This window comes from Macaca mulatta, chromosome 12 (genome assembly GCF_049350105.2).
Source record: "Macaca mulatta isolate MMU2019108-1 chromosome 12, T2T-MMU8v2.0, whole genome shotgun sequence".
In the NCBI taxonomy this organism is placed as follows: Eukaryota; Metazoa; Chordata; class Mammalia; order Primates; family Cercopithecidae; genus Macaca; species Macaca mulatta.
In genome coordinates, this window is record NC_133417.1 from 146,722,727 (window position 1) to 146,739,588 (window position 16,862).

The 16,862-nt window shown below is 45.1% G+C and overlaps 1 protein-coding gene across 10 annotated transcripts in view; it reads left to right on the forward strand.

Moving 5' to 3' along the window:
- The window catches only part of FARP2 (FERM, ARH/RhoGEF and pleckstrin domain protein 2), a 148,544-nt gene that overhangs the window by 82,791 nt on the left and 48,891 nt on the right, over window positions 1-16,862 (forward strand). For all 10 annotated transcript variants that reach the window (XR_013402291.1, XR_013402294.1, XR_013402292.1 and 7 more), the window contains 5 exons: window positions 3,352-3,447; window positions 5,884-6,047; window positions 7,017-7,085; window positions 8,132-8,189; window positions 13,093-13,348. Coding sequence is in view for 7 of the 10 variants with exons in the window: in XM_077958136.1 (XP_077814262.1) it covers window positions 3,352-3,447; window positions 5,884-6,047; window positions 7,017-7,085; window positions 8,132-8,189; window positions 13,093-13,348 (643 nt within the window). In the remaining 3 variants the exon portion in view is untranslated. The remainder of the gene's footprint in view (window positions 1-3,351; window positions 3,448-5,883; window positions 6,048-7,016; window positions 7,086-8,131; window positions 8,190-13,092; window positions 13,349-16,862) is intronic.

A 16,862-nucleotide genomic window follows, 5' to 3' on the forward strand; every position in this document is an offset into this window, starting at 1 on the left:
GTTCACTCATGTGGTCGCATGTGTCAGTGTTTTACTCCTTCTTATGACTAAAGGGGTTTGTTTTTTTCTTTGGAGCTGTCTCTGAGGGGACTGTGTCCCTCACTTTGCTGCCTCTTACATTGAGTTTGCAGACGAGTAAATGTTGGTAATATCAAACGTATAGTCGCTGAAATTCCCAAGCAGTGTCTCAGACGTTTTTTAAATTTTATTTTGAAACCATTTCAAGCTTATAGAAAAGCTACACAAACAGCACAGAAAGGTCCTGCTGGCCTTTACCTGAGATGCCCATCTGCCTTTAACTGGTTGTCCCAGTGTTATTTACTACAGAAGGTCCAATCTGGGAGCAAATACTGTACCCAGGCATTATGTCTCTCTGGTCTCTGCAATCTGGAACATTCTTCTTCCCTTGGTTTTCATGACCTTGACATTTTGGAAGATTACAGGGCGGTCATTTTGTAGAATGTTTATGATATGGGATTGTCCAGTGCTTCCTCAGGATCAGACCCTGGGCTCACTGCCTAGGTGAGAAACTCCCGGAGTGGTGATGTATCCTGATTCATGTAGTACATAGGGTCCATCTGTCCCATTGGTGGTGGTGGTAACATTGATCACTTGGTCAAGATGATGTTTGCCAGCTTTTCTGTATACAAAGTTACTTATGACTAGATAGTGGCTCATGCCTATAGTCCCAACAGAAGCTGAAGCAAGAGGATCACTTGAGGCCAGGTGTTTGAGACCAGCCTGGGCAACATAGCAAGACCTCATCTCTACAAAAGGTCCTACTGGCCTTTTCCTGAGATGCCCATCTGCCTTTAACCAGTTAAACAAAAAAAATTAAAAATAGAAAATTAGCCAGGATTGGTATCAGGTGCCCATAGTCCCAGCTGCTCCAGAGGCTGAAACAGGATGATTGCTTGAGCCCAAGAGTTTGAGGCTCCTTATCTCTTAAGGAAAGAAAAGTTACTTTTTGTCCTTTGTAACTAAGTATTTTATGAAGAGATACTTTGAGACTAAATAAATATCTCGAACCTCATCCCACTCATCTTCTAGTTAGATCACTGTGATGGTTGCCCGATGATGACTCTTTAAATCCCGTTCTTCCTACTACTGCAAGGAAGAGTTTCCTCTCCATTTATTTAGTTTATGTCACTGTGGATTCATAGATTCGAATCTGATACTTGATAATCTGTAGGTTTCATTATTTATTTTTATCTTTAACTTTCCCGCATTTGGCCCAAGGGAGGCTCTTCAAGCTGCCTCTCGTGTCCTTTTTTTTTTTTTTTTTTTTTTTTTTGAGGCGGAGTCTTGCTCCGTCGCCCAGGCTGGAGTGCAGTGGCCGGATCTCAGCTCACTGCAAGCTCCGCCTTCCGGGTTTACGCCATTCTCCTGCCTCAGCCTCCTGAGTAGCTGGGACTACAGGTGCCCGCCACCTCGCCCGACTAGTTTTTTGTATTTTTTAGTAGTGACGGGTTTTCACTATGTTAGCCAGGATGGTCTTGATCTCCTGACCTTGTGATCCACCCGTCTTGGCCTCCCAAAGTGCTGGGATTACAGGCTTGAGCCACCGCGCCCAGCCTCATGTCCTTCTTATATGTCCTTTTATTTTATGAGCACTTCTTTGCTTTCTTACAAAATAAGACATGCCAGCCTTGTTTTGTACTTTGCCTGCTTCACCGTGGAGTCAGCCATTTCCCCACAGAGCCCAGCCGTTTTAGTGAAGACTGGTATTTAGAGACCAAGATCCATGCACTCAGTGTGCCCATTGCTTTGTGGGGTGTCACCACTCCTGGCCCTCTCAATAGACAATGCTATACACGTGTACATACACCCACTCACCTCACATATCTGTATTTACCTTTGTATCTGTGTCTGTATCTGCTGAGACCAGGAATTCCCATCGTTTGCTCCTGTTACACTCTAGCACTATGTTCTAGCTTCAGTGAGAAACCTGACTCTACTCCCAGCCCTGCCTAGCCACTATCACTGCCCCTTCCAGACCACCCTCCTTGCAGGAGCAAACTTCAAACAATGTATAATATTAACACTGATTTTAAAATTTTGCAATAAAACCTTATCAAAGAAATTAAAATTAGCCAGGTGCGGTGGGTCATGCCTGTAATCCCAGCACTTTGGGAGGCCAAGGTGGATGGATCACCTGAGGTCAGGAGTTCAAGACCAGCCTGGCCAACATGGTGAAACCCCATCTCTACTAAAAAACAAAAATTAACCAGGTGTGGTGGCACACACCTGTAGTCCCAGCTGCTCAGGACACTGAGGCAGGAGAATTGCTTGAACCCAGGAGGCGGAGGTTACAGTGAATGGAGATTATACCACTGCACTCTAGCCTGGGTGATAGAGTGAGACTCTGTCTCAAAAAAAAAAAAAAAGCACAAATCTTTCCATTTCTTCTTTTAATTGTCTGTTTCCTATAAATATTTGAAACAATATGGGGAGAGATACAAGTCCAAGTGTATCTTCCTGGTGAATTGCTTTTAAATTATGTAAGGCCTCTTTCTCATGCATTGTATCTGATGATAATATTGCTCCACCAGCTTTCTTTTGGTCAGTTGTTGAGTACATCTTTTCCATCTCTTTGAACCTTTCAGTGTTCTTATGTTCCAGATGTGCCTTGAGTTTGAGACCAGTCTGAACAACATAGCCAAGACCTCATCTCTACAAAAAAAAATTAAAAATAGAAAATTAGGCAGGATTGGTGTCTGGTGTCTGTAGTCCCAGCTGCTCCAGAGGCTGAGGCAGGATGATTGCTTGAGCCCAGGAGTTTGAGGCTGCAGTGAGCGGAGATTGCACCACTGCACTCTAGTCTGGGCAACAGAGCAAGACTCCCTCTCAAAAAAAAAAAAATTGGCCGGGCGCGGTGGCTCAAGCCTGTAATCCCAGCACTTTGGGAGGCCGAGACGGGCGGATCACGAGGTCAGGAGATCAAGACCATCCTGGCTAACACGGTGAAACCCCGTCTCTACTAAAAATACAAAAAACTAGCCGGGCGAGGTGGCGGGCGCCTGTAGTCCCAGCTACTCAGGAGGCTGAGGCAGGAGAATGGTGTAAACCCAGGAGGCGGAGCTTGCAGTGAGCTGAGATCTGGCCACTGCACTCCAGCCTGGGCGACAGAGCAAGACTCCGCCTCAAAAAAAAAAAAAAAAAAAAAAATTAATTATCTTTCTAGAACAGATAGATTAGTTATTGACATTTTAAGTCAGAGCCATTTCAGGTATAATGGTAAAATGCCAAGTAGATTACTGTGTTGGCAAAGATGTAATTTAAGCATTCCCTATTTCATGAGAAAGGGGTTATGTGTTAGATTACAAATGTAATCTGTCTCTTGAATTTCAGGGCACCACCAAAATCAACACTTTCAATTGGTCCAAGGTCCGTAAACTAAGCTTCAAGAGGAAAAGATTTCTTATCAAACTTCATCCAGAGGTTCATGTAAGTATTATTTTTAGCTTTTTGTTTTGTTTTGTTTTGTTTTGTTTTGAGACAGAGTTTCGCTCTTATTGCCCAGGCTGGAGTGCAATGGCATGATCTCGGCTCACCACAACCTCCGCCTCCTGGGTTCAAGCGATTCTCCTGCCTTAACCTCCCAAGTAGCTGTAATTACAGGCATGTACCACCACACCTGGCTAATTTTGTATTTTTAGTAGAGACAGGGTTTCTCCATGTTGGTCAAGCTGGTCTTGAACTCCTGACCTCAGGTGATCCACCCACCTTAGCCTCCCAAAGTGCTGGGATTACAGGCGTGAGCCACCACGCCCAGCCTATTTTGACCATTTTTTAACTCATAATTTATTCTGCTAAAACATAACTACGTTGTAAATCATTTCAGCATAATGCACACAAGAACTCAAGGACAGGATTCGGGACTTAGGTCTGGAGGGGCTGAGGGCAGTCTGCCTAGCTGGTCTCACACTTACCTCTCCCAGGAACCTTGTCATTCACATGTTGCTGGCTCAAAACCCCAGGGTTTCACATTCAGTGGGTCTGGGATGAACCCAAGAAGGTACACATCTGACAAGCTCCCAGGGGCTGCTGAGAACCATGGTTATGGCAGCCTCTTTGTCCTCTAGGTAATGAAGCTGAAGAACAAAGTGTTCAAAATGATCTAAAGCCCTACAGCAATTGAGAGCTTCAGAATGAATTGAGGAGTGCCCCAGTGTTCTCTTGTGTCCTTCATTCAGAAATTGATCTTTGAATAGCTCTAACTGAAGACGCATTGATTATCAGGAAGTAAATATTCCTTTCTTTACTGACTGCTCATTAATAAAGTAATAGTTACATGTGAATTTACTGAAATGAGTAAAAATGGAAAAAATAAATGCCTGTGCAGTGTATTTGGTAAAACCCAGTACTTCCAGTTATTCAAAGATGTTCCAGTTGCTGCATTTCTGTTGTACAAAAGGAGTTAGAAAATAAAAAGATTTGCCAAGCTACCGTGGGGTTTGAAGCTTAAGAGAGAGCCATGCCTGTGTCAGCCCAGACACGTTTTGGGTTATGGGAGATTTACAGCCCTTGGGCCAGTCAGAAGAAAAGTTTTGCCTTCGCCTTTACAAGGCACTTGAGTAGTGGGGCTTCTGTCACTCACTGGGTTCCCGTGCGATATGTAAGTGTGTTTGCTTCTGTCACTCACTGGGTTCCCGTGCGATATGTAAGTGTGTTTGCTTCTGTCACTCACTGGGTTCACGTGCGGTATGTAAGTGTGTTTGCTTTTGGTAGAAGGCTTGAAAGTGGCTTTAATTGGTGCACAAATATCTCTTCTGTGGATGAAAGGAAAGTAGAAGGAATGCCAGGCACACATACAAAACACAAGTAAAAGCTGTTTTACTCTGTGAGTAAAAAAAAAAAAAGTTTCTTGCAGTTATTCTGAGATGATAGGGAAAGTTCACCAAAGCAGCTATTAACTTGAATAGGGCGATAAGTGAAAGCCCAGAACTGTTTGCATCTGCATTTAGCAAAGTTACACTTTACATACCTGAGCACTTTTTTAAAGACTAAATGTTAGATTCAAAGTGTTACAGTCTTTGTGGAAGGTAACTGGGTAACATACATCAGCAGGTTCAAAGATGTGCAGCCTTTGAGCTCAGAGTTCCATTTCCAGGAGTTTATCCTAAGGAATAACTGAGAGTGAATGCAGTTTCTTCAGGGCGATATTTGTGGGCCTGAAAACTGCATGTCCTGAACATCTAAAACATTCTAGATTTTAAAAATATATACCATGTAGAAACAATTCAGTAATAACATATAAATACGTCAACTGGCATGAAAAATGCCATCCTTTGCTAGGTGGGAAAAGTGTTTACAAAGATATAATTCAGAATGTTGATAGTTGTGTGATTGTGGGTGACTTAATTTTTCTGCTGTTTCTACTGTGAATATAAATACTGTTTCTTTTTTCTTAATTAAGGAAATGGAACCAGAAGACTTTGTATACAATTTTTAGAAAATCCTTCCTGGGCTGGGTGCAGTAGTGCACACCTGTAATCCCAGTACTTTGGGAGGCTGAGGTGGGCAGATCGCTTGGGCTCAGGAGTTCAAGACCAGCCTAGCCAACATGACAAAACCCTTTTTCTACAAAAAAATACAAAAATCATCTAGGCCTGGTGTCATGCACCTGTAGTCCCTCCTGAGAGGGTGGAGGGGAGCGACTGAGGTGGGAGAATTGTTTGAGCCTGGGAGATTGAAGTTACAGTGAGCCAAGATCACGCCATTGCACTCCAGCCTGGGCGCAGAGCAAGATCCTGTCTCAAAAAAAATCCTTACTAATTTTTAATTTTGGAATTCCCTATTGTGTGATCTGCTTCCTAAATGTACTTTCTCTTGTCCAATACTTCATTCTTGAATTAATTAACCTTTATGTTTTGTTTCTAGGGACCTTACCAGGACACATTAGAATTTTTGTTGGGTAGTAGAGATGAATGTAAGAACTTCTGGAAGATATGTGTGGAGTATCACACCTTTTTTAGACTTTTGGACCAACCTAAGCCAAAAGCGAAAGCTGTCTTCTTCAGCCGGGGCTCCTCCTTCAGATACAGGTAGGGGCCATGCCATGACTTGCATGGGCCCCTCACTGGTTTGTAAAGCTGAGAAAATAGGTAATTCTTAGTCAAGAAAGAAATGTTATAAAATATTTCAGAGAATTACACACAAAGTGGAGGTATTGTGAAAGAATAACTAGAGGAAGCATATGAAATAAAATAGTGGGAAAAAAATAGGTTTAATAAAAACTTTGCTTACAAATTCAGTTACGCTTACTACAAAGTATAACTTTAAAATATATATGTGGGCCAGGCCCAGTGGCTCACACCTGTAATCCCAGCACTTTGGAAGGCCAAGGTGGGTGGATCATTTGAGGTCAGGAACTCGAGATCAACCTGGCCAACATGGTGAAAACCCATCTCTACTAAAAATACAAAAATTAGCTGGACGTGTTGGCGGGCACCTGTAATCCCAGCTACTCGGGAGGCTGAGGCATGAGAATCACTTAAACCCAGGAGGCAGAGATCTCGCCACTACACTCCACCCTGGCCAATAGAGCAAGACTCGGTCTTAAAAAAATAAAATATAGGCCGGGCGCAGTGGCTCATGCCTGTAATCCCAGCACTTGGGAGGCCGAGGCGGGCGGATCACAAGGTCAGAAGATCGAAACCATCCTGGCTAACACAGTGAAACCCTGTCTCTTACTAAAAATACAAAAAAAAAAAAAAAAATTAGCCGGGCATGGTGGCGGGCGCCTGTAGTCCCAGCTACTTGGGAGGCTGAGGCAGGAGAATGGCGTGAACCTGGGAGGCGGAGCTTGCAGTGAGTCGAGATCACACCACTGCTCTCCAGCCTATTTTTTTTTTGAGACTCCGTCTCAAAAAAAAATAAAATAGAAAAAAAATTTAAAAATAAAATATATATGTGTATATTTATGAGAGAGGATGGGTAAATCTTTTGTCTTTTACTCTAAAATTAATGCTGACTTACTGTTCTTTATTAAAAATCTGAATCTTTATTCACAGTGGAAGAACTCAGAAGCAACTAGTAGATTATTTCAAAGACAGTGGAATGAAGAGAATTCCATATGAAAGGTAAGCTCTGGCCTTTACGATGTAAAGTGTGTGCCTTTAAAATTAATATTTAAATATATATATATGGAGAGAGAGCGAGAAGAGTGACTGAGTCTTTCTCTGTCACCTAAGCTGAAGTACAGTGGCACGATCACAGCTCACTGCAGCTTCAGACTCCTGGGCTCAAGCAATCCTCCTACCTCAGCCTCCCGAATAGCTGGGACTATAGGCACATACCACCATCCCCTGGCTAGTTTGTTTTTTTGTTTTTTTTTCTGTAGAGACAGGGTCTTGCTATGTTGCCCAGGCTAGTGTCAAACATGTGGGCTCAAGTAATCCTTCAACCTCAGCCTCCCAAAGTGCTGGGATTATAGGTGTGAGCCACCATGCCCAGCCTATTTTAAATATTAATCTTTACTTGACTAAAAGTCACTTCAAATACATGAACGTGTATTTTTACAGGAGTTCAGTTTCAATGTTTTAAAGAAAGTGGATTTGTAATTTTTTTTCTTTTGAGACAGAGTCTCGCTCTGTCGCCCAGGCTGGAGTGCAGTGGTGCGATCTCAGCTCACTGCAAGTTCCGCCTCCCAGGTTCACGCCATTCTTCTGCCTCAGCCTCCCAAGTAGCTGGGACTACAGGCGCCCGCCACCACGCCTGGCAAATTTTTTGTACTTTTAGTAGAGATGGGGTTTCACCTTGTTAGCCAGGATGGTCTCGATCTCCTGACCTCATGATCCACCCACCTTGGTCTCCCAAAGTGCTGGGATTACAGGCGTGAGCCACCGCGCCTGGCCTATAGTAAACTTTTAATCTGAAAATTCTTGTTGTTTTTCTGCATGTGGAATTTTTTCCTTTAGTGTGAGTATGTAATCTTACCTCTCTTGGGACCTCTGTTTTTTATTTGAATTCTTATTTTCCATTATCTTGCCCCTTTCTAGTTAGATACCTCTTAGCTACATTTTCATGGGAGGTTTTCTTCATGGATACAGTACATGCTTGCTGCTTTAAAAACAGGCGCTGAGTAAGGGAGGGTTTGGTTTCTCACAGCTTGTTCTCTGTTTTGCAGAAGGCACAGCAAGACTCACATGTCCATTCGTGCTCTGACTGCAGACCTACCAAAACAGGTTAGTCTTTTCTGGTTAAAAATGTAGATAATAGTAGTTACCTGTACTCTTTTGGAAAATAATCTGTCATTATTGTAACAAGAGTCTTAAAATTAATGATATTATTTAATTCAGCAATTCTAATTCTGGGACTCTGTTTTCAGAAAGGAGTCCTAAATAGAAAACCAGCAGGGCAGTGGCTCATGCCTACAATCCCAGCACCTTGGGAGGCCAAGGCAGGAGGATTGCTTAAGTCCAGGAATTTGAGACCAGCCTGGGCAACATGGCGAAATCTCGTCTCTACAAAAAATACAAAAATTAGCCGAGCATGATGGTGGCTCACGGGTAGTCTCAGCTACTCAGGGAACTGAGGTGGAAGAATGGCTTGAGCCCAGGAATTTGGGGCTACAGCGAGCCAAGATAGTGCCACTACAGTCCAGCCTGGATGACAGAGCAAGATCTCATCTCAAAAAAGAGAGAGAGAGAAAGCCTGTATGTTGAGATGTGCATTGTAATGTTGTGTATAATACACTACAAAATCCTGACAGCTCTCATCTGTGCCAGATGACTTACTAACTACGTTTTTAGCTATATTCACTTAGTAGGATTTTTTTGTTAACCACTAAAAGCATGGCTTAAAAGAGTATGTGGTAACATGGGGAAGTTCTTGCTGTTATGGTACAAATGAAAAGCAGGAAACAAATTTATATCTCTATGTCTTTGTCATGATTGCAACTATATCAAAACAAAGATACACCAACTCACACAGACACTTCACACAAAAACATTTGACAAGAATGTCCCAGCATGTGACAACAGCTGTTCCGTGCCACTGTGATGGGACATCAGCGACCTTCTCATGTTTCAGGTCTACTTCACTACAATCCCTTCCCATTTTTATGGTGGCGTGTTAACTTCCACGTGCAAGCATATTTTTACGTTGCATCTTGCTTGTTTTGTTTTGTTTTCCCAGACAGAGTCTTACTCTCTTGCCCAGGCTGGAGTGCAGTGGCATGATCTAGGCTCACTGAAACCTCTGCCTCCTGGGTTCAAGTAATTCTTGTTCCTTAGCCCCTCAAGTAGCTGTGATTACAGGCACACACCACCATGCCTGGCTGACTTTTTTTTTTTTTTTTTTTTTTTTTTTTTTTTTTGAGATGGAGTCTTGCTCTGTCGCCCAGGCTGGAGTGCAGTGGTGCGATCTCAGCTCACTGCAAGCTCTGCTCCCCAGGTTCACACCATTCACCTGCCTCAGCCTCCCGAGTAGCTGGGACTACAGACGCCCGCCACCACGCCCGGCTAATTTTTTTGTATTTTTAGTAGAGACGGGGTTTCACTGTGTTAGCCAGGATGGTCTCGGTTTCCTGACCTCATGATCTGCCCTCCTCGGCCTCCCAAAAGTGCTGGGATTGCAGGCGTGAGCCACCGCGCCTGGCCGCCTGACTGATTCTTGTGTTTTTTAGTAGAGATGTGGTTTCACCATGTTGGCGAGACTGGTCTCGAACTCCTGGCCTCAAGTGATGCACCTGCCTTGGCCTCCCAAAGTGCTGGGAATATAGGTAGGAGCCACCGTGCCCAGTCAGAATCTTGATATTTTTATATAACATATCATAAGTTTTTCTTCATGGTGCTACAATTTCGTATTTATAACCTTTATCTCTGTTCAATGTTAATTTTTAATGGTTTGTCATTTATGCTGTCATAGCACTTCAGAAGCTACACTTGCACCTCATTATATTAAAAGTTATGTGAACTAGGCACAGTGGCTCACCCCCTTATTCCCAGCTACTTGAGAGGTGAGGCTGGAGGATTGCTTGAAGCCAGGAGTTCAAGACCAGCCTGGACAACATCGTGAGACCCATCTATCTGAAGATTTTTTTTAATTAGTCAGGTGTAGTGGCACCAACTATAGTCCCAGCTACTTGGGAGGCTGAGGTATGAGGATCACTTGAGCCCAGGAGTTCAAGGCTGCAGTGAGCCACAGTTGTACCACTGCACTCTAGACTAGGCAACAGGGTGAGAATGTCTCAGAAAAAAAAAGCTCATGGTGTCCCAGTTTTTTTTCATGGGTACATGAAAACCTTAAACTCTTTTAGATATGTTTCCTCTTTAGAAATTTCTTGTTATCAGGAGGCTGAGGCAGGAGAATGGCATGAACCCAAGAGGCAGAGCTTGCAGTGAGCCGAGACCATACCACTGCCCTCCAGCCTGGGAGACAAAGCAAGATTCCGTCTCAAAAACAAAAAAAAAAAAGAAATTTCTTGTTAATTTAATTCAGTTGAAATGAAAAGGAAATGTATTTTTTAATTGTTCCTTTACAAAGTTTCTTTTTTTTTTTTTTTTTTTTGGAGACAGAGTGTCACTCTATCATCTAGGCTGCATGCTTACAGCTCATTGCAGCCTGCCTCTGGTGATCCTTCCACCTCAGCCTCCCAAGTAGCTGAGACTACGGGCGCATGCCACCACACCCAACTAATTTTGTATTTTTTTTTGTAGAGACAGGGTCTCACCATGTTGCCTGGGCTCAAACTCCTGGGCTCAAGTGATCCTTCTGCTCCAGCCTCCCAAATGTTGGGATTACAGGCATGAGCCACCATACCCAACCACAAAGTTAAGAGTTTTTTTGGCCAGGCGTGGTGGCTCACGCCTGTAATCCCAGCACTTTGGGAGGTCGAGGCGGGTGGATCACGAGTTCAGGAGATCAAGACCATCCGGGCTAACACGGTGAAACCCCGTCTCTACTAAAAATACAAAACATCAGCCGGGCGTGGTGGCGGGCGCCTGTAGTTCCAGCTACTCGGGAGGCTGAGGCAGGAGAATGGCATGAACCCGGGAGGCGGAGCTTGCAGTGAGCCGAGATCGCGCCACTGCACTCCAGTCTGGGAGACACAGCGAGACTCCGTCTCAAAAAAAAAAAGTTTTTTTTTTCTTTTTTCTTGAGATGGAGTCTCGCTCTGTCACCCAATCTGGAGTGCAGTGGGGCGATCTCAGTTCATTGCAACCTCCACCTCCCAGGTTCAAGTGATTCTCCTGCCTCAGCCTCCCGAATAGCTGGAACTACAGGCGCCCGCCACCACGCCCGGCTGATTTTTTTGTATTTTTAGTAGAGACGGGGTTTCACCGTGTTAGCCCGGATGGCCTTGATCTCCTGAACTCATGATCCACCCGACTCGGCCTCCCAAAGTGCTGGGATTACAGGCGTGAGCCACCGCGCCTGGTCTTCGAAAGAATTTAATGTCACAATAAGAATCATCTAAAGGTTACCTTTAAGGATGGGCGCAGTGACTCAACGGCTATAATACCAGCACTTTGGGAGGCTGAGACGGGCAGATCACCTGAGGTCAAGAGTTCGAGACCAGTTTGGCCAACATGGTGAAACCCCGAGTTTAATAAAGTACAAAAATTAATGAGGCATGGTGGTAGGCACCTATAATCCCAGCTACTCTGGAGGCTGAGGCAGGAGAATTGCTTGAACCTGGGAGGTGGAGGTTGCAGTGAGCCGAGATGGCACATTGCACTCCAGCCTGAGCGACAAGAGTGAAACTTCATCTCAAAAATAAATAAATAAATAAAACCTTTACACTTTCAATTATCTTCCTTTCCATTTTAAAAACCACACGAGAATATTGAATATGGTTGAATAATTGAGACATGATATGATCAGCATTTAAAAATAGGTTAATCTTACAGACTGTGACCTACTATTTTGTTTCTGAAAGCCTAGTAACCAAGCCTTCTGCAGTTACATTTGCACCTTTTGCATATGGTAACACATGCCTGTGTGCATTGCCTGGGTGGTAACACGTGCATGTGTGCATTGCCTGTGTACATATTGCACAAAAAGTTACTCAGTTGTGTTTGGTTGTATTTTGGTCTGACCATGGTCTTAACGATGTGGCATGTGTATATATAGTAAGGGATGTTCTCGAAGCGTGACTGCATCCCGTGATAGCACACAAGGAGGGACACTTAGCGAGTAGAGGGGGCTCAGCTGTGTCCCTGTGTGTGGAACCATGAGGGGAGGATGTGTTAGGGTGCCCATGGAGTAGTGGGTGACGCAACATAGCCACTTGACATCTAGTCCTGGCCCCTCAGTATTTCCTCATCCTGCTTGGGAGCCGCTTCTCCCTCAGACTTGCGGCCACTCCAGTGCTTTTGGAAGGCCCCAAGGCTCTTGGGCCACTCTCATTGGCAAAGGGCATCCTAGGCAGTGACCCTCAACCTTCTGTTACATGTATGAGTGGATTGGTGTGTGTCCTAACTCCCTGGTGATGATATATCTCTGACAGATGAGTGCACATTACTGTAGAACTTGGACTTGTTACTTACCTGTCAGTACTGTGGTTTAGGGTTCTGTTGGCTGAGTGGAATGGCTCACTCCCTCTCCTGCTGTATTTTACCCCTCAACAAAACTATGAATCTCCTGGTAACAGGATTCCAGGGAGACATGGACCACGTGTCATTAGGTTCTGCAAGATGGAGGTTTTCTTGGCCGGGCATGGTGGCATGTACCTGTAATCCCAGCATGTTGGAAGGCCAAGATGGGTGGATCACTTGAGGTCAGGAGTTTGAGCTATGATAACACCATTGCACTCCACCCTGGGCAACAGAGCAACGCCCTGTCTCTAATAAAAATTAAAAATTGTAATTTATTTTAAAAACTTTTCTTTATTGTGGATATTTCATGTCGTAAGAGAAAAAATGGAATTGTAAGGGTTTGTAAACAGACGATCCTGGGTTGATTTGCAATGCTACTTTTACAAATCTTCAGTTCTACAAGGGAAAGTCTGGTGAATTGCCCATTTTCATAAAAGCTGTGATAGAAATGTGTGGATGCCCTAAGTTAGGCCAGGTGGCTTTGCAACTTCTAGTGGTAATTTGTAACTTTATATCCTTTTTTTCTTTTCTGAATTTTGATCCCCAGAGCATCTCGTTCCCCGAGGGATTGAGGACTCCTGGCTCCCCATCTTCAGCAAATGCCTCCTTTTACTCACTCTCTCCCTCCACTCTGGTGCCCCCTGGCCTGCCAGAGTTTAAGGACAGCAGCAGCTCCCTCACAGAGCCCCAGGTTTCCTACATCAAGAGTCCAGCTGCAGAGAGGAGCAGTGGAGCAGTGGCTGGAGGCCCTGACACACCATCGGCCCAGCCCGTCGGGCCCCCCGCACTCCAGCCTGGTCCAGGTGTCGGGTTTTGTCATGTTGTGAGCAGCTGTGGTTCTGTCTGTGCTGGGGGGCAGAGTTTCAGTGCCTTAGACCTAGACACAGGGAGGGCCGGGAGGGAGCTCAGAGCTGCTTGTAAAAATGACAATGGTGGGGATGACTTTACCACAGGCTCATTTCCTTCCAGTGGGGAGCACCGGTGTGACTGGCAGTGCCGGGGGGGGGGCCCTGCTTTCACATTGACAAATGCCCAGCTGCAGGTGTCTGAGGAGTTCATAGACGATGACCCAGCAGACATCTCTTTCTTTGCTGGAGGCTCTGAGGCATTTTCTTTTCCTTATGGCTCTGTAGTTCCACAGGAACCTCAGGCCTCTGCCCAGCCTCTGGCGGCCCCTCCTTTGTGTGAGCTTCCAGGGTCTGCTCAGTCCAGCCCAGACAGGTACTCCACTGAGGCAGTAGACATGAACACAGAAGACGATTTTGCATTTGAGGAAGAAAGTGACTTCAGTGGGAGCGCACACCCCTCAGACACCTCGGAGCTGTTTGAGGTGAAGGCGCAGGCCAGCCGGATGCAGCGCCTGCTGGGTCCCTCTGAGACCAGCTCACTGAGGAACAGCCAGTCTGAAAACAGCTCCCTCAATAACATGCCGCTGCGTGGTGGGCTGTCTATGCACACATGCAGCTCAGCCAATCAATCAGAGGCCAGCTCCATGGTCAACTTCCCAGCCTACTCAGTCCGCTCCGAGTCCAGCTCGGCCTTCCAGTTCTCTGACATCATCGACCAGTTAGAGCAGCTCAGCTACCCGCCCACGACGGCCGAGGACTCCAGCAGCACAGGGTCAGACTCGTGGGACTCTGAAACCGAGGCCCCCCTAGACATAAGCCTTTTCTTCAGCAACCCTTTTGCACAGACAAGTGGAGAAAGAGTCCCTTTTGATTTACAGAACAATTTAAAGAATTTAACTCCAGGAGAGCAAATAGATAAAAACCCATCTTGACCACTCTGGGTTGCTTTACAAGGCAGCCCACTCACCCACACTATGTAGTTTAGAGCTCAGAATTGTTTGGTTTAAACATAGAAAGTGACTTTCATTTCATGGCTACGTATTCAATTTTTTTTTAATTTCCTGATTTATTATACTTCTTTGAATGTCAAAAAATTTGACCTCCAGCCAGTCCTCCTAGAGAGCCAATAAATTGGTCTTTATAGCTTGGTTTTTGGCATATGCTTTGATTCAAGTAAAAACTGGTGCTATACATTCTGAATGTTACACAGTTCTGTTAATGTTGATCTTCAATAGAATATGTGTGTTGCACTATTGATGCTGCTTTTCAAGATGAGCCCTGCTGCCTATAATTAACTAGGACACAGGTTTTGTCTCAATTGTCCAGCCACTGTGCTACTCAGAACCTTGAGTATGCCTCTACAGCCCTAACCCTGGGAAAGATGGACATAGACCATGGCCTCCTGTGTGCTGTGATCAAACTCCTGGGACTCTGAGACCGTAAAGGCCCCTGTGGACATTAGCCTTTTCTTCAGCAGCCCTTTTGCACAGACAAGTGGAGAAAAAAGGGTCCCACTGGGAGTCTGGGGGGACAGTCATCCACTGCACTGGGGTTGGGAGTGAGGGGGTGCCTGGAACTATCCCAGTGCCAAAGGCACCATGTCATGTTTTTTTTAATTTTTTTTTAAAGGTGTCAAAGGGCCACTGCCTCATGATTGACTTGAGACCCAGAAATAGTGCTATATGTAGATAGTGGTCTTGGAGAGGCATTGGTTTAAAATGGACTTATCTAAGTGTGAGCTGTTTTCTTTTCTTCGGCTTAATTGGGAATATAGAAGATATATGGTTGCAAAAAAAAGCAGAACCAGACACACCATGGGCATCATTCTGTCCCAGGACAGTGGGAAGGGTCCCAAGGGCAGGTGGGCTGAGGTGGCCCTGCCCACCCATCCAGCGTACCTGTACACACACACCAGGTGCCATGGGCCCTGCTGCGTACCACATGCAGAGCTGCTCAGTCTTAACCACCATGAAAGTCAAGGCTGATGTTCGTGGCACAGAGTGGGTGGGTCCATCCAGGGACGTCATGGGGAAACCACTGCCATGCAGCTCAGCACCGACAAGCGCCAGGCTCAGGCCAGCCCTGGACAACACTGGTGAGTGTGTCAAGTCCACAGCTAGGGTTTGGGGTTTTTGTTGTCTTTGCTTTCTGATCTTACCTAGTAGTGCAATACCACATTTAACATTTAATTCTCTTCCCAGAATGTCTTGTGGAAACTTCACATTTCATTCCTGTTCACATTGTGAGATCTCTCATCTCTGATGTTTTGCCTGGATGGATTTACTGTGATTGATTGCACAGGGACCACATGGCTCAGGTGTCTGAGCCATCGAGGGCATCTTGTAAGGGCTGGTTTTCCTTTTCTCATCAGTGTTGGCTGGATGCCAGCAGGGGTTTTGTGGCTAACCACATCAGGCAGTTTCCTGTTTTTGTAGCTTTGTTATACCTAAATCGCAGTCTCATCATTTTGCTTATGCAGCTAAAACTTTCATTCTGTCTAGTTGTTATTCATGCACCTGCCATCTTAGTGCTTTAGGGGCCATTGGGCACAACTTTCTACATTGGCAAATACCTGCAACAATGTTGTGACAGACAGAAGCGCAGCAGTGAACCTGAGGTCAGGACAGGACTGTTTGGGAGGTTCTGCTTTTCTTACTGTCTCACCAAAGATAAACCTTGTGTTTGTGTGGTGGGGAGAAGTGAGCATAGATTACGTTTAAAACGTTTTCCTAAGCCTTCGTATTCATATGGCAGCTGATGGTTCCTCTCTCCTTCATCAGTGTTGCCTGACGACTGTCCTTGCTGATGCTGGGAACTAACAAAGTTGTCTTTTTGTTTTTAAGGGAACCCACCTGGCGTCTGGACGGCAGGTTAGGTTTGGGTGGTTTGGAGCTAGCACTGCTGTGGGGCAGGGGTGGCCGCTCCCTGGTGAAGCTAATGCTGTGGAAACTGGAATGTTCCTTCCTAAGGAGTGGGATCGTGCCCCCGCCCCCCCGGCAGAGGTATCTCATCACTCCCTCGTGTGCGAGATTCTGAATAAATTTTGTTCTCAGGCATCTTCTACTAGGCCTCCTATAGAATAGATCCTGTTGTTTTTGGTTTGTGTTAATGGAACCTCACTTTCTAGAGATAACTTTTTAGTTTTTTATTTAGGAAGTTTTCAAAAGATACAAAGCAGGAATATAAGGAACCCACATCACCTCCAATTCAGTGTTACCCACACTTGACCATGCTTGCCCCAGCTGTGCCTTTCTTCTTTCCTTGGGTATTTTGTTGCTCTAAAGTATTTTATTATTACTTTTTTAGAGACAGGGTCTCACTCCTGTCACCCAGGCTGGAGTATGATGACGCAATCACATCCCACTGCAGCCTCTACCTCCTGGGCTCAAGCCATCCTCCCACCTCAGCCTCAGAGTAGCTGGGACTACACGCACTCACCACTGCACCCAGCTCATTTTTAAAAAACTTT